At 37.4% G+C, this 18,727-nt stretch overlaps 1 protein-coding gene across 1 annotated transcript; it reads left to right on the plus strand.

Annotated features, from left to right (window-relative positions):
- Positions 1-577: 577 nt before the first annotated feature.
- Positions 578-18,444, plus strand: LOC137927264 (modular serine protease-like). Its single transcript, XM_068771044.1, has 13 exons — positions 578-735; positions 1,990-2,052; positions 2,443-2,559; positions 3,820-3,954; positions 6,379-6,559; positions 7,827-7,939; positions 9,255-9,430; positions 10,221-10,427; positions 11,649-11,816; positions 12,623-12,750; positions 15,853-16,029; positions 16,477-16,639; positions 17,443-18,444. The coding sequence occupies exons 1-13, from the start codon at positions 578-580 to the stop codon at positions 17,643-17,645; spliced, it is 1,989 nt and encodes a 662-aa protein (XP_068627145.1). The 3' UTR covers positions 17,646-18,444.
- The last annotated feature ends 283 nt before the right edge of the window (positions 18,445-18,727 follow it).

The following is an 18,727-nucleotide window of genomic DNA, read 5'->3' on the forward strand; positions in this document are numbered from 1 at the left end:
CGCATTATCAAATGAACGGGCTGCTTCATAGACCCGCAGGTCCAGAGGAAGCAGCCCGGCAAGGATGAGGGCCGAGTGCAGGAACGCGATCCTGTGGATCCTCGCAATTTTTTGCGCGAAGCCCCGCTGGACCGCGTCAAACTGCCTGCGTACCAACAGCTTTCTAGCCGCCAGCGCCCATACACTCGCCACATACAGTATCGCCGGCACGAGCACCGCTAGATACTTCGTTCTGATCACCTCCGAGTTCAGGCTCCAAGATACCTTCGTAGCCCTACACAGCTTACGATAGAGGCCCTGGGCCTTCTTGCTCACGTTGTTCACATGAGTGTTGAACGTGAGCCTATCGCCAACTGTGAGGCCCAGTATCTGGACCTCCCCAGTCCGGCCAAGCGGCTCACCTCCCATGTTCAGTAATGGGTAATCATACTTCAGCTTATTGGTTAGCACCATCACCTTTGTTTTGTGTGGTGCGTACCTCAGCTTCTTTCTGACTCCCCATTCATGAACATGGACGAGAACCGCATGGGCCCGACTCGAGATATCCGGGGCCTTCTGCCCCGAGAAGACCAGCACGATGTCATCTGCGAACGCCTGGCTGTGTGTCCTGGTCTTTGCCACCGGTCCTTTGGAGGACCAGGAGAGGGTTGATGAGGAGGGTCCAGAATGTTGGATCGCCTACGCATCCCTGCACGCACTTGGTGGTCTCTCTGGCTCACTTCGCCCCCGCGTACCGTACAGACACCTTACGATCGCTAAGATAGCTGTCAGCAAGACACCGCAGATGCCAAACACCGAGTTATCATATATAGTTCACCATATATAGTTCGAGTTATATAGTTTACTCGGTGTTTTGCACTGGTCGGTGTAACAACTCCTGAGGATGCCCTGTGGAGGGGTGAAACACGTGTAGTGAATGAACGGTGGTAGTTGTGTTTTGCGTTGTTTACCGCACGTGCATTTATCAACGGGCTGGCGGCTGCACTCCATTGCACGATTACTGCTGCATAGCGGAAGTAGCTATATATTAGTCCCTTTCTTAAATTAAACAACATAACAACGGCAGCGGCCACATAACTGACGGCGATTGAATTCATATCGGCGTTCGAAATTTGAATTCAAACGCGCCAGAATATTTTGACACAAAAGTACTGTAGCCATAGTGGCCAGTAATATGTACTGTGAATGCTATGTACACCCCTTTAAAGTCTTTATATCAACCTTGTGTAACCAATTATCCTATGCATTGATATTATTCCCTTTATCATTATTTTTTTATAATTTCAGCGGTGTTATTTGGTGTAATTGATGCGTCCGTCTTTAGGAGCTATGACCTGAGGTATTTTTTTTTATTTACAAACATTCTTTTCAGAGCTGTGTTATTTATAAAATTTTGGGTTAATAAGCTACAAAACGTTTTGAATAAACTTTTATCGATGTATACTTATTACAGAGTATCAAAACAATAATAATAGAATTATTAACTTTTCTTGGTAAGGCATATTTACGCCTATACCAATTGACATAGACCCGTCATCGTTTTCGCCCATAAACACACACACACTGCAAAAATAACCCTCCTACAAAAATTCTACGGGGGATCTACCATAATCGCCAAGTTTCACAAGCAGCTTGGCGATCGCAATGTAATGGTACGCAGAGAATGCAGCTGTCCATCTTCTGGAAACTTGTTTAAGAACATTAATTATATAAGATTGTCACAATCCTATATAATTAATGCAAAGAGCGTGAATTATGTAAGATAGTATAGGGTAAAAAACCTGCGACGTACGATAGCAAGTCTTACTCCTCTATCGCTGCACTGTCTGAGCTATTTATTTTTGTGATATATATAAATATATATAATTATTTTTATATATATATATATATATGTATATAGCTTATTTGCACATATATCAACCCTTTAAAGTTTTTGCAACTATAAGCAACGATTCTATATAACTTATTATTTCATTTCTTTTATTGCAGTGCAGTTAAATCATTCGATTCCAATACGACATTGATTCGTCAGAAAAGGGAAGAAGAATGCAGGTAAAATATATTTTCATTTAAGCTCGTGTACTTCCACTTTCGTAATGGTAGATCAGTGTTTGCCTCGTGGGCGCTATTTTTTACTTCTGTCCGCAATCCTCTTGATTGTTCTCCCTTTGTTTTAACAAACAGGCGATAACATACGCTATATAGCTTCAAGTGTAACAGCTACAATTTCTATTGAACTCTAACTAAATAATTGAATCAATTTTATAAAAAAAGACCACATTATTGCACGGTACTTATGAAATGTACCAGTGCCTTAAAATTTCAAGTCACTGGTACATTTCTAAATCTGTTTTCAGAAACAGTATACCGAAACGTTATAATAAGAATTATGATAATCCATTTTATATGTCACTTTAGCTATTTTTTTTAAAATATTTTTAGCTACAACGAATACACTTGCTCGGACGGTACCTGTGTGAGGGCCAACAGTGACTGCAACGGGGTTTACGACTGCGGGGACGGCAGCGACGAGGCCTTCGCGCTTTGCAGGGAGAGAAAGTACTGTTGACCTTTATTATCATCAATAATATGTTAGCTTAATCGAGCCTTAAGCAACTCATTCTGTTCAATAAAAATTCTGGTAAAAAATGACTTTGTTGTCGGGTTTCTCTCACAATATAGCTAAAGTATTTTAAACTTTAATGAACTGTTGTCGAGATGTGTTGCTTGGTATAGAAGTGGATGATGTGTAATTTTATGATATCCGCAACTTTCTTTCTTTGAGTAAAGTCGTGCAACGATCCTTATGATCAGGACTCAAATTCTTGCTTCCTGAGTAATCTTGTAGGTAAGAATAAAGAGAGAAACAAAGTAAAAGTATTCATAGTCACAAAATAAACATATGCACTCTTGAAGTGACAAAAAAGAGAAATATCTGATTTAAGCCGTAAATGTTAGGTGACCATTTAGCATAATGTGACGTGATGTCAATGATGATTTTAAAGTTATCACCTCGTGACGCGTCAAGTGTTGAAACTATGCTACGCAGTAATATCAAAACAATGTAAAAAATGTTATATACACACCCAGACACTCAGTAAATCATGTAAATTATGATCTTTTGCTGCCAGCTTCTTGGGGATTGTAATTAGCATATCCATGGATAGTTTATTAGTGGTAAAATGTGAGAGGTGTTCGTTAGTACAGGCCCCTCGTCCCGTAATAGATAATTCGATGTAAAGAAAAACACTTGCCGGATGGTTAAACTAATAATATAATATCAGAGAACAATAAATCTCAATCTGAGTTACAAGTATTTCCTTTGTTGAACAGCGGTTGAAGCGACACGTCACACGAGTGTAAGAAGGGGCACGCAAAAACAGATGCGTTTATAGATAACTAGCTGATCCCGCAAACGTTGTTTTGCAAAAAAAATAATATTTTAATTTACAAATAAAAAATAAGGGTTGATCGTAGAGGGGTGAAAATTTATGGTTATATGTATTCTTGTATGCTGTATCATTAACAAATAAAAACAAAAAATTTCGTTAAAAAAATAAAAAAAAATTTTTAAGTGTGAACAACCTTTATCACTTAGGGGTATAGAAAATAGATAGTAGCCGATTCTCAGACCTACTGAATACGCATATGAAATTTGGTAAAAATCAGTCAAGCCGTTTCAGAGGAGTTCAAGTTCGAACACCGTGACACGAGAATTTTATATATTAGATTAATTTTGGTAGGTTCTAATGAACGCCACAAATGTTTTGAAAATAAAAGTTAAATTACGGTCTTTCTGAAAGTTTGTGTCTGCCGCAGGTGTTCAGTTCTGCAGTTCCGCTGCAGCTACGGCGCCTGCGTTTCGAAGTTCGACGTCTGCAACCGCATATGGGACTGCGCTGACGGCTCCGACGAGCTGATGGAGCAGTGTACCCGCGTACCACTTATTGAAGGGTAACTTCTTTTGTTTCGTGCAGCTACAGCCAAAGAGCAGTTAACTATGATAGAATTGGAATGATAAGCCGCGCTCACGTCATTAATTTAGGATTCATCCGTACAGACGAAGGACATTCACTTGACATAGGCCTATCCACCTAGTAGGTAGATGTTGTAATATGTATGTATATAGATATATATAAAATAACATATTGTTTATGTGACAAAATTGAAATATACTCGTATCTCCTAAGTTTCGCCTTAAAAACAACTCCATGGTTTTATGTGTACCCATGTATAAAACCATTATTGTTTTTTTTAACACTTTTTATACACCATAGACTATAAATAGAGGAAAAAAGGAACAATCCATTTGGTACAAGAGGCGGTCTTATCGCTCGAGGTCTACCAGACAATCTTTGGATGGAGATGAGAGACATGAAGGAGAGGGCAGTTTAGGGCGTACATACTTACAAACACATACATTACTATACACACATACATATACACACACATATATGTATATTTGTATCATATATATATATATATATTTACGTGGAAAAGGTACAACATACCAATACCATAGTATTACCATAGCACTACTTACCAATAATTAAGAGATGCTACACAATATCTTATTTTAAAGGCAAAGGAAGTTCTCTACCATTTTTTTAAATGCTGACAGCGAGTTAGAGCATCTAATTGGTTTTGGTAGCTCATTACATAACCTTTCAGCGACGACAGTAAAAGATTTCTCCACAAACATAGGAGAATGAGCAGGCATAGAAAATTTAAATTCCTCCTATGATCTAAGTAACTAATCATGTGAGTCACGTAAGAAAAGAAATCTAAATATGAGGTAAAAAGGAATAAGCGGATTAAACAAGATATTAGAGAGAAGAGAAAGGATGCGGGCATTCCGTATTCCGCATAATTGCGCAGATCAAATATTAACCTACTAGAGAAATCTTGGTAGCCAGGGGTAGTAAGTTGCGTAATATTCGCAGGGAGAGTCCGCCCTCAAATTCTTTAGGAAAGTTGCACAATACGTAATTAATAGGAATAAAACATAGTTAAACAAAAAATATTGTAAGTCTTATTATATATTTAATCTTATTCAGATAGATTTATTGAAATTAAAATAAAAAAATCTGTGAAACAAATTGATGTACATGAAAAAAATAAATAAACTTAATAAAGCTGTGATACTGCAATAGAAAATACAACTGAAGTGTTTGAGGATGGATGAAAGGAATGGAATGATTGAGAAAAGAAGATGGAATTATGGAATGATAGAAGGAAGAAAAAAAGATATTGTGAACTATGGAAGACGAGGACGAAAATAAAAAAATCATGAGAAAAAAATTGTTAAGAAATAAAAAACCCTGTTCCCAACAAAATAGGGGTGGAAGGAGAGGTCCCAATAGCGGAGACCTCAAAAAAAATATTCGCAGGGACTACGCAGACGTAAAGACCTTACGACTAACATGTTTAAGCTGAGGTCTCCGTGTGAATGCTCTGTCCAGGTACAACCCTTTATTGTTCACAGTATATATTACACCTCCTTTTTAAATCTAAAATTGAAAGTTTATCATCACATAAATCTTAAGATAGCACTCAAGAGTTTTTCTTCTTCTTCCTTCCTTCACTTTTCCCTTTATTTGGGGGTTGGGTCTCCTTATCAATTTGTTCCAGGCCACTCTATCCTGGGTTGTCTCTGCATCAAGTTGAAGGGTTTCCAGTTCCTTTCTGATATTAGACCACCACGTATCTTTTGGACGCCCTCTCCCTCTTGGGAATTGTGGGAGACTTAAGGCAGTTTTTACCACGTGGTCATCTGGTATCTCAGCACTTAAGAATTTTTAATTGAACTAAATGTTTGGAACTAGGTTTGTTGGTTAATTTGCATGGTTCATATAATATTACATAAACATCGTTAAATTTCATTTAAAAGGAGCAACTGGCGTGTTTCTAGCTAGCTCTTCTCGGCAGATTAGTATTCCCAGCTGGTGGCTTAGTATTTATAATGTTAAAATATTGAAGGAATCAAATGTACGTGTAAATACTTATTTTAATAAAGATATTTTGAATTTGAATAGAAGATGGCTCGCCTACTTTGAGGATGATGCTTCGATGGAAGCTTCCAGGCTTTTTCAATGTTTAATATGCAAATTTAATATTTTAAAGAAATATATATTCACACTGAGTTTCCTTTATCTGTTCTTCTCAGGTCAGATGCATTTATAATCTTAACAGTTGGTAGACATGATTGAGTTAAAAATAAAGGTAAGCCTTGCATCTTAAATAAGGAATCTTTGAATTTTTATTCAACTAACATTAGCTCCAGACATTTGGTTGAAAATGTTGCAGGGAAACTAGTGTAAACTTGAACTAAGGATCTGTCGTGTGATATATTAGAATAATAAGCAAAACTGTTTTCAGCGACAAGTTCAAATGTCGAAACGGTCAGTTGGTAAACAAGGCGGGGCGGTGTGACGGCGTCGCGGACTGCGCCGACGGGTCCGACGAGACCGTGGCTTCCTGCGCCAACTTCAACTGCACCAAGGGACAGTTCCACTGCGCTTACGGCGGCTGCGTCGACGCTGCGGCACAGTGTAATGGCGTACGTGATCTTAACTCACACGGTATTACTGCTGATAACCGAAATGATCGGATTTAGTTCTCTTTTCTTGAGACTCCAGACTATTGACACTGTTCTTCGCCTTTTATTCAATAAGAAGCAGTGTGGGTAGGCCCTCCCTTAGGTAGATCGACGACATACTCAAGGTTCCAGGAAGTCACTGTATACGGGCAGCACAAACCCACCGCAGTAATTTTTGGAAGAGGTTTATGCCTTGCAGTGGGCATCTATCGGTTGATATAATCATGATGATGGTAGAACTTTACTCTTTATGTAATAGATTCAGGCGTTACTTTGCCGAAGTCCATATTAAGTAAGAAAAGGACTAATGTATAGCTACTTCCGCTATGTAGCAGTAGACGTGCAATAAAGTGCACCGCCCGACATTCGACACTTGTTTCACTCCCTCACGGGGCATCCTCAGGAGAAATGTTACACCGATTATTGCCTCTTTGTCTGGCGAGTGATTTAGCGGTGGTAGTTGTTTAATTTGCATAGTTTGCCGCATGCGTATTTATAAGCAGGCTGGCGGGCGGTGCAGTTTATTGCACGACTACTGCTACATAGCGGAAGTAGCTATATATTAGTCCCTTTCTTATTTACCATCTTTTTTCGAGTGAAAATAATTCTGCGATGCCCTTCTCTCTGGGAAAAATCCGAGTTATTCCGGATTCTTACATTACTGTCATTACTGTGTACATCATAAAGTGCTGTATCAAATGACTCCATATTTTTGACCAGTACATCCAGGTTAGAGAACGGATTTGACATTGACATCAAAGAGGAAGAAACTTTATTAGCAACGTTAAAGTTTCATTTATTTTACATTTCAGTTTTATGAGGTCTAGGAGCTAAACCTAGTAAAATAACCAACTCTTTTATAGGCGACAGTGTATGCTTAAAACTTGTAAATTGTTCTACAGTATGAAGTGTTTTTATATACAGATGAAGCTTCTGCCACAATTATAACATTTGTAAATAAAAACAAATAAAAAAACAGACGGAATTTTTGTGAGGTTTTCTCAGATCAGGTCGTGTCAGGAACATATGTATTTTTATTTTGAGCGATGTTATGATATGGTAGATCAACTTGATACTAGTTTCAATTGAAATGTTCTCTTCTGGCTTTTATTGACATACACAACGGATTAATACAAACAATTTATTAAGACGGAACCAGAAAACGAGTAAATATGTTTTATCTGCTGGTCCCAAATATGATAATTTTTATGACAACTCTTCATTAAAGACTGTGGAGTGTCGTGACCGCTCTGATGAGATGCTGGAGCTGTGCGGCAAGCTACAGCTTGTCAGGGTCGACCTGTCCAGCACAACCACGGAGGCTTCAGTAAGCGCTAATAAGTACGTGTTATGTTTTGGTCACTATTTTTTATGATTTATTCAGCAATGTGCATGTAGATTTAGGGCCTTCATTATCTAGCACCTAATGAATAATAATTTACAGCAATTTTCGTGTTGTCGCCCCTCTGTCTTCGCACGCATCGATACGGCTAAGCGTTGGTTGCAACAAAACAGTCTGCAAAACTTCACGACGAAGAACTCACGTTATTTTATCTCTACAATATTTCTTAGATAACCACCGATTTGGTTTGTCCAGATAGAACAATATTGCGCAATTGCTAACAGCACGACAGGCAACTAAGTTTTATTATGTCATATACCAACTCAAGCATTAGTGCGCCAGCGAGATCGAGGTCATCATTGTCTCGCCAGCTATTTTGAAAACATTTTTAAATAATTAAGAATAAGGGGACCTTCTAAATTCCTAGGACTCCTCCAGAACATCACCGGACTTGAAGTACCCCTGGACTCGTGCGAACCATCTGAACTAGCAGGCTGCCTAACAATATCTGGACCATCCAGTTCACGCAGAGAACAGTGGTGCTAGCTGGTTTTATTTTATACAATTACAAACCGGCGACTAGCATCATCTAACAACCTGCGGTAGAATGTTTGTTACGGACAGAAGATCGAAAATCGCTGTGAAATATTATTTACGAGGTGCTTGGTGATGGACTCCATAGATGAACGTTTAGTAGTAAGCTATCATAATCATGGCCAGGGCTGTGTATTTCTTCAACAGGCGAACATATTTAAATTTGTATAATGTTATACCAAACTAAAGAAAAATTATTGTTATATTTTGCTGCTGGCTTGCCTAATGAAAATAAAATACATATGTAACAAAGCGATTGTGATTAAAAAGTTTAAATAATTGATGATCAATATTAGACGAAGGCTCATGACGGTTTATATCTATAACTTAAAGTACTTTTACTACTACATACATAAATAGTACGTTTACTACTACATACATTAATAGTAATTTTACTACTACATACATTAATAGTACGTTTACTACTACATACATTAATAGTACTTTTACTACTACATACATTAATAGTAATTTTACTACTCCATATATTAATAGTACTTTTACTACTACATACATTAATAGTACCTTTTCTACTACATACAATAATAGTACTTTTACTACTACATACATTAATAGTACGTTTACTACTACATACATTAATAGTACGTTTACTACTACATACATTAATAGTACTTTTACTACTATATACATTAATAGTAATTTTACTACTACATACATTAATAGTACTTTTACTACTACACTGCGTTCATTCGCCACCAGATGCGTATTGCCACCGGAGCCGCAAAACGGAATCTATAGAATCATAAGTGAAACTAACTCAAGCGACGCGGACTATGTGTTGCTGGAGTATGCCTGCTACCCACGGTACAAACTGGTGGGGGAGTCCAGGGTCCTGTGTTGGAGGGGACTTTGGCCCAACATACCTTATTGTATCCGTAAGTACTTTCAATTTAAACCAACAATGATAAACAACAATTTTCACAAGGTGAGCTCATTGTAGATCATTGGCTTTTTGGTGTACACGGACAGTTTATTTGCTGTGTCAACTAATAATTTAAACCATTCATACAAATATCGATAGCATCATAATTAATAAATATCTCTGTGTTTGGAACTCATGAGTGTAAAATAACTCCTGAAAATGGACACAACACACAAATTGAGTGATTTAACGATGGCAGTTGTGTAATTCGCATTGTTTGCCGCATACGCATTTATCAGCGGGCCGGCGGGCGGTGCACTTTGTTGCACGACTACCACTGCATGTGCGGAAGTGGCTAAATATTGTTACTTTTCATACTAAGGATGGACTTCTGTAAAGTAACGCCTGATTCCATTAAATAATAAATATCGTAATAATAATATAGTAAGAAAAGGCGTTTCCAAAATCAGATTAACTACATAGAAGTGCTAGAAGTTATTAGTCTGTCTCATTTCAAGAGAGGAATAAATTAACGTCACATATTCCCTAATAAATACTTATACCGATTGATTATGGATGCAAAAGCTTAAAATTTGTGTATCTCTGGAATTATAAGGAAAACAAACTTGGAAGGAATATATATATATATATATATATATATATATATATATATAAAATATATACATATATATATATATATATATATATATATATTAAATATATATATATTTTTGCATTCTGAACTCGAAAGAACTGTACTTTTTATCGTACAAATTTGTATCAATAAATGTTAATATTTCTAGAAACTTGTCCATTGCAAAAGGACCCGAGCATAGAGTATCAGTGTACGGAAGATGACATGGAAACGCCCAGGGAGTGCCAAGACGAGGAGGTGGAAGGTACAATAGTGAAGCCCATGTGTCGTCAGCCTAACTATTATTCTCCAGTAGAGCTGCCTTACATGCAGTGCAGCCAGGGAAGCTGGAGCTCTGGACCAGTTTGTGCTCCCGGTAATGTATATTTTTATTTCTAACTACCATTGGCATACTTCATACTGTCAAGTTTTATTGGCCAATATCACTCGAATGGACAGGAATAGAATAAATTACAAAATATCTTAATAAACAACGATTACTTACAAAAATAAGTTTCCTATTTCCCACAATACAGGATTTAATCGTAACAAGACTTTTTTTTGTTTTTATTTACGTGTAATGTTTATCAAATTTGAATTTTTAATGTTAAATTTTTTATATTTCCTAAGTCATAACAAACTTTTTCCTGTATTAACGTATTTATGAAAATAAAATTAGCTGAATCACCAGCAGATTGGGTAGGTCCTCCAGTAGATGGACTGCCGACATAGTTAAACTCGAGGAAAGTGGACGCAGATTATTCATTTTGCTTTAATAAACTTCATTTTATACTTCTACTGATGCTCAAATACAAACATTTACATGTATTTACATAAGTTTATTTATATTCACAACAAACGGCGTGCCATTCGATATCTCTCGCGAGTTTTGATATCCTTTTTCAAATAATTCCAGCCGGTGTAAAAATAGCCACGAAATTATGACAATATTCCGTATGGAACAACAACACAGTTTACTTCAGTTAGAATAGAAAATCTCTATACCCTGAAGCAGCCTTCACCCAAGAGCTACGAGGTTATTCCTGCAACGTTACATTACCTCGCGCGTGACCGAAGGATTTTACTTCATTTAAATGAAATAGAATCCGAACTTATTGATAACAATTTCACTTTTATCCTTTTAAACTCATTTTTTCATACTTCTCGGAAACAAATTAGCAATAGTAATCATTATAAGTTGCGACCGTGACATGACAATTTTTTGCTGATATTGCAATTTATGAGACGTCTCTCGTGTTTATATTTTTTGGTCAAAAGTTTAACTAAGATTTATGGGACGTTACATTACTTCCACTGTTTTGATTATAGGTTATGGTTGAACCATTTAACACGTTCACTGCGGCTTGAGGCCGATTCAGCCTCATGGTAGACTTTGCATTGGTGCGGCGCGTAAAACTCGTGTTTTCTCTCTAGTGCGGCGGCTGTTTACACTCAACCGAAACATGAGGCAAAAAAGGCCTCAACCGCACTACTAGGAAGTTCAGCTTGAGGCTGATTCGACCTCAGCCGCACCAGCTGAAAGTTCTTCAAAATTGGCCCCGCAGTGAACGTGTTAATGTATCGGGTGATATTACAGAGTGCGGTACGTTGACCGTTCAAATAACGCCGCTGGTGCTCGGTGGTGAAATCGCGAAGAACGGCGACGTGCCGTGGCACGCCGGCATCTACCGCAAGAGCGACGGCCCCGAGCAGTACCAGCAAATCTGTGGCGGTTCTCTTATCAGCAACACCGTTGTTTTATCAGGTAACACTATCTTTTTAATATTTATGTTCGAAATGTGGAGGCTTATGTGTGATAAGGTCTCTGTAAGGGCAACTTCTGCTGATTAAATCCATCATGTTGTTGTTCCATCATCGCTCACTTCGAGTAGCATGATCTGCCTTTTATATTTTTTTAAAATAGTTCTTGAACCTCCCCCATAAATTTTGAATAGTACAGATTAGAAGCCGCATACACCTAAAGTCCTGCCTGCTGTCTGTGTAATCTGTCCTGCCTGCTGTTGGTAGATCGGTAGAATCATACAGAGATAAACCCAATTTGAAATATAAATGTCGACATAGCAGTTCTAGTTCAACCACTATATATTAATGAAGCCTCCTTCGGCCACTATGTGACTCGTGTCTTGATGTTACAAAATATTCCAAAGCCACTATTAAGATCCGTTCCTACTCAGGATAGAATATACGTCCTGCGAATGATGGTGACTGCTATAAACACATTCTGTTTTTGTGTCAGAATTGACATAAATTCTGAAATCCATATTTTTTATTATTGGTATTTATTTATTTACAATTATAACTTATTACTCGTTTACTTGTTGTATATCGTTGGTAGTTATAACCTTGTTACAGCTGACAGCGTCCTTCGCTAATAGCGAAATAAAATCAATTGATACATTTAAATGTACTATGTAAACCAAAATAATATTATAATAGTATATTTGTTACCACATATACTTGTAATATTTATTTATGCTTTAAAAAGTTAGTGGGTGTGTGGTTGTATTTGGTTTAAGTGTCATTATTTACTGGTATTCTTTTATTATATAGCGGCCCATTGCTTCTGGAGCGTCTCCGAGCAGCGTGTTGAGGACGAGTCCATCTTCGCCGTGGCCGTGGGGAAACTCTACCGCGACTGGTACAACCCCAAGGACGAACGCTTCGCCCAGAAGACCAACGTTAGTAATCACAGTTTGCATAATGCCATCCACGAAGATGCGTCTTCTTATCTATAATTTCTTACATGTATGCTATCTTCCACTGATATTTGACAGTTGTCAATACACACTGAATATCTAAGTGTGCATTACATTTACGGCAATAAATAGATCGGTCACAGGAAACATAAAGACGGAATAATACTTACGTGTATATATGTATTATATCTTTTATTAATTGCCGACTCGTTGATTGATTGTCTAACGATAGCGCGGGGCAATCGACTACTAGCGCCATCTATTGAGCCCTTCCGAGGGTACAACTTTTCTTTTGTATATGTAGCAATGGTCTTTTTGACTGTACTCAAAAAGACCATTTAGAAGTTTACGCTTAAAGTATACAAGTTTTAAAGAATATAAACAAGGGGTCGCAACCGAAATGTCTACAATTTGAATGCAAAATAGAGATACCTATGGCCTATATTGCATATATAATTTAAAAAATTTTAAACACCGCCTCATTGAGAATTCAGGAAAAAGACCAATATCGCTTAATAACTTACATAAGTTCTTTTTTGTCACTTACGAACGTTATCTGTTTTGGAATTTACTTTGGTAGATTTTGGCATCTACTTACACATAAGCTACATGTCAAGAATAATTAATACGATTTTTACTTTTAAACGTTAAATACAACGAGACAGACTTTCTTCAACTTAAATCTACAATCAAATAACTGGTTGTCAAATATCTCCCTTCCGCTTTTTTGCTCTTTATTCAATGCTTTATAAAAAGTGTTACAGTGATCGGATTTAGTTCAAATATGCGCCGTTTTGTTCGATAATCTGTTTCCATCTAGACGGCAACTTCATAATACCTCCCTCGTAGAAGCCCCCCTTCTTATTTGCGAAGAACTCGGACAGCCACTTTTCACAAACCTCTTTTGAGTTCAACTTTACACCACCAAGGGCGTTCGCCATGGACAGGAACAGGTGGTAATCACTTGGCGCTATGTCCGGGCTATATGGTGGATGTGATAAAACCTCCCATCCGAGCTCCCGTAGCTTCTGACGAGTCATCAACGAAGTGTGTGGTCTGGCGTTGTCCTGGTGGAACACTACACCCTTCCTGTTGGCCAATTCTGGACGCTTCTGGTCGATCGCCTGCTTCAAGCGGTCCAGTTGTTCGCAGTAGATGGTAGAATTAAGCGTCTGGCCATATGGGAGCAGCTCATAGTGGATGATTCCCTTCCAATCCCAACAAACACACAGCAAAACCTTCCTGGCCGTCAATCCCGGCTTGGCCACTGTTTGGGACGATTCACCGGCCTTCGACCACGACCGTTTTCGCTTGATATTGTCGTATGTGATCTATTTTTCGTCGCCAGTCACCATCCGCTTCAAGAATGGGTCGAGTTCGTTCCGTTTCAGCAGCATATCGCAGGCGTTGATTCGATCCAGAAGGTTTTTTTGCGTCAAATCATGCGGCACCCAAACATCAAGCTTTTTTTTGTAACTCCCATCTCCTGGTCGATGTCACGAGATGCCACATGCCGGTCTAACTCGATGTAGTCCATGATTTGATCGGTATTTGTCGTCACAGGTCTTCCGCCGGCTGGCTTATCCATGGTGTCGTTTTCGCCGGCTCTGAATCGTCAAAACCATTCCTCCGCGGTTCGAAGTGATAGAGTACCATCCCCCAAAACACCATTAATCTCACGGAACGTTTCTCTAGCGGATTTGCCTTTAACGAAGGAAAACTTTAAAATAGCGCGAATTTCGGCGTTAGTGAACTCCATGTTTACACGTCTATAACTATTGAACGCAATATCCAAACTAATCATGCATAGCGTCGTTTTGTAGGTTATGTCAAGACCTTTCAAATTATGTATAGTATTGCCAGATACGAGCTCTGTAGCGCTTTGTACATAGCCGCGAAATTCAAAAGACAAAAAGGCGGAAAGGAGATATTTGACAACCTATTATATCACACCGGCATAATTAGAGGAACACCAAAAAAAAAATAATTTTTTGACTTATTTGACATAAAATAATTACCTCTGCTCAAATTACTAAAAATAATGATTAATCAAGCTGTCAAATATTTATTTTTGAAAAATTATGCTAAAATTATGAAAAAAATCGATACATGAATCTTTTTTTTTCAATCATTATCGGTTTAATTTTAAAATGAACACAAAAAAAAAATTAATATCGAGTATTGCGTTCGCGAACCCTTATTAGTGCTAGTATACGATTGCCCATATTCAAAATAAAGTTGTCAATTAATTCTTTAGTCAAATTGACCCGTCCTTCCAACGATGCGAGTTTTAAATCATGAACATTCCTAGGAGCTGGATTTCGCTGTCTAACTCTTCTTCCCAGAATGTCCCGGGCATGTTCTAAGGGATTCATGTCAGGCGACCGTGCTGGCCAGTTCATTTTTGTAATACCAATTTCATTAAGGTACCTATTCACTATGCGAGCAGAATGAGGCCGCGCGTTATCGTGCATAAAAATGAAATCATCGCCAATGAATGCAAAAGGCATAACATAGGGTGCTAAGATGTCTGCTACATACCGTTGTGCAGTAAGTGATATATTTTCAGTGTTCACTAACTCTGTGTGAACTTCCAAACATATGCCATTCCAAAACATTACTGACTCTCTACCATATGACACAGTTTCAGTAAAGTTGGTTTGATTATAGCGCTCTCCTCAATATCTCCACATCTTTTCGCGTCCATCTATGATATTAACACCAAAACTGCTCTGATCAGTGAATAAAACGTGGCTTCAATCAGTTGTCCAATTTCCATGCTAACAAGCGAACGCTTACCTTGCTACACGATGAGTCTCTCGAGTTTTAGAGCTTTTGCTGGCGCATAAGATCTTAGCCCTACTGCAGTTAGTCGTCTCCTTACTGTATGTTCACTTATATTTACGTTACGGACTTCTTGCAATCGATCTTGCAATTTCGGGTAGTTCAATAATAATGTGTGTTTGTAGGAACATTCCTAAACTCCCATCACAGGGAACAAGTAATTTAATCTTAAACAAATCACTTTTCTGTAACTTTGCCAGAGTAATTCTTACAGATCATCAAAGTTTGATAAATTCTCAGGTCAGCAAGATTGTGGTGCCGAAGCTATATCGTGACATCGAACTGCACTACCACCACGACATCGCCGTCGTGGTGGTGACCACGCCGTTCCAGTATAAGCTGTACGTTCGACCCGTATGCCTGGACTTCCGTCAGGACTTCAACAATGAACAGTTGCAAAGCGGAAAGTTAGGGAAGGTAACTAATTAACGACCAAATCTGTTCCTGTGAAATGGTAAAGGCTTACAATTTATTCGTTTTAAAGTAAGGGCTTCCATGATGAAACCTCGGCTTGAATTATTAACGGATATAGTTTAGTATTTCAATTGTATGATATATATATAATTAAAAAAATCAGAGATTAGACATGCACGCGACAAGACGGAGAAGAGTGGTATCATACGTTCTGTCAGCGGCACTAATGCCTGAACCCCAAATTCGCCGCGCTTCCACAATACGTGACATAGTGGTTCCGTTAGCACTACATTACTTTGTAAAGAAAAGCATGGAAAAATGGCGGCGGTAACTTCAACTACGTTTCTATCGTTTATAAAAAAGAGTATTTAATTAATTGTGGTTAAATTATATATTTAACAGAAATAATACCGCCGTATCATAAAGTGTATTTATTTGAATATCGTGTAGGCAGCCGGTTGGGGACTGACCACGGAGTACAGAGGATCGGAGTCCCAGGAGCTGAAGATGATAGACATGCCGTACGAGGACACTGAGAGATGCATCAACGTGACCTTACGACCCTTGAAGCATTACGTCGTGTTCGACAAAATCTGCGCCGGCTCCCTTGAGGGTAACTTAAACATTGAAATTAAATAATTCTCTATTCAATATAGCATGCATAGCATCTCCTATTTATGAGACGGGTCTTCCATTCTCTAGAGCCATTATTACAATTACTTAAAAAAGTATTTACGATTTTTAAGGTGAACAATTGAAATAGAAATAAAAGATGGCGTACTTAAGAAAAACAATATTAAAAATAATATAACAATGCTACAATATAGTATTTCAATTCAGTCTTCAATTATTATTCGATGATATGTATCATCCGATATCGCCACAGAATAAACAAAAGGGTTTATAATACAGATCCACTAACAGCGTGTAATGGTGTTATATAACAAAGAAAAACCGTACGCCCTGGTACAATTACAAGTAGTTTTTATATAACCCATTTTATCTCTACACTGTGAATGTATGTTTTTGTATATAATAGTGACGTAACAGACAGTGTAACAAACTCAACGTACTGACATACAACGACAGAACTTTGTAATCATATAGGCGTCTACTAGAATCGACAGAAGCAGTTAAAACATAAATTAGAGAAATCTGGGCTTCTGTGGAGGAAGCCGTCACCCGCGGAGGAGTTTTTCTAGATTAAAGAAACAGGCTAGTAAAACAAGAAATTCATAACTTTCTAACTTTTCTTTTTAAAAGGAATTAAAGGCTTTATTATTATTAATAGTTATGTAAACATAAACAGTTTCGTATATGTTTAAACATAGTATCGTGCAACTTGTTTTCCAGTAACGTGGAACTAATCTACTGTGTTATTGGATAAATACAGAATAATGTAACGTTGTTGAACAGGCGAGGCCCTCTGCAGAGGAGACAGCGGAGGAGGGCTGGCGTTTCCCTCCGAGATATCAGGAGTGGAGAGGTACTACCTGCGAGGCGTCGCGTCCACAAGTCCTCTGCTGCGAAGCGACATCTCTTGCAACGTCGACTCTCTCACCACATTCACCTCAGTTATCAAATACGAAGACTTTATCAAACGATATCTCTACACGTAAAATAGTGCAACCTGACGCTATTATATATATTATTTATATATTCGTTCCAAATTACTGAGTACATACAAGGCAATTTAAACCATAATATAAATATATAAACAAACATAATATAGATGTATAAACCGTAGTCTTTGATCCCTGTCTAGTAATGTTTTTATTTTTATTTATTTTTTCATTGTTTGACTATAAATCATTATGTGTCTCAGTGAGATAGTTATAAGGTAACAACTGTGCAACAACTATAAGCTTCTAAGTTTGTACTTTCTTACTACCTTTTGTTACTATCTCCTATAAAGTAAATAAATAAATATACACGATATGATATAGGTTATATAACTCAGTAACAATAATATAGTAACATATAAAAGAATACAAGAAATGTATTTATTGAAAAATAGCGTCAATCTCCCTCACTAGACCGTATATTTTCTGAACACTTTTCCGTTTGAACGTAAACTGTTATTCGTTACTCTGGGTTATAATAAAAGATTCTCGGAGCAATGTGATAATTAAATTAAATACATTACGATAATGCTTTGAAATCTTTTTTTAATTATTAGCTGTTCCGGCAGACTTTGTTCCAGAAGTTATTCCCTACAGACCAGTCGCAGGCCAATAATAATTCTTATATTATACTCATAGTGTTAATACAAATTATTTCTTACCATCTGATTTATAGTATACTTTACATTTATTTTGTCAAATGTATACACGCTATTTGGATCGACAGATCCATATGATTGTCTTGAATGCCATTGTTAATCACCTTAACTGTAATAAATCATTTATATGAAGAAAATCTATTTTTATTTCTTCGTATAAGAACCTATTACCATTTCCAATAATTATTTATTCACTAAATGTAAAAAGGTCACCATTACAAAATGTGCAAAAACATTTTGTAGTAGCAGATTTATAGGCATTATTATAAATTCTATGCTCCATATACGTGACAAATACTAAACTTATTATCAAAATATAAAAACATACTTTCATAGGAAGGTATAATATTTACATAAATTACAAATACACATATACGTATGTATATATTTTATATTTCGACGAATCTTTCCCCAATATTT

This window comes from Battus philenor, unplaced genomic scaffold (assembly GCF_028537555.1).
Source record: "Battus philenor isolate CCGP_79_NKW_IND1 unplaced genomic scaffold, ilBatPhil1.0.hap1 SCAF_30, whole genome shotgun sequence".
Lineage (NCBI taxonomy): Eukaryota > Metazoa > Arthropoda > Insecta > Lepidoptera > Papilionidae > Battus > Battus philenor.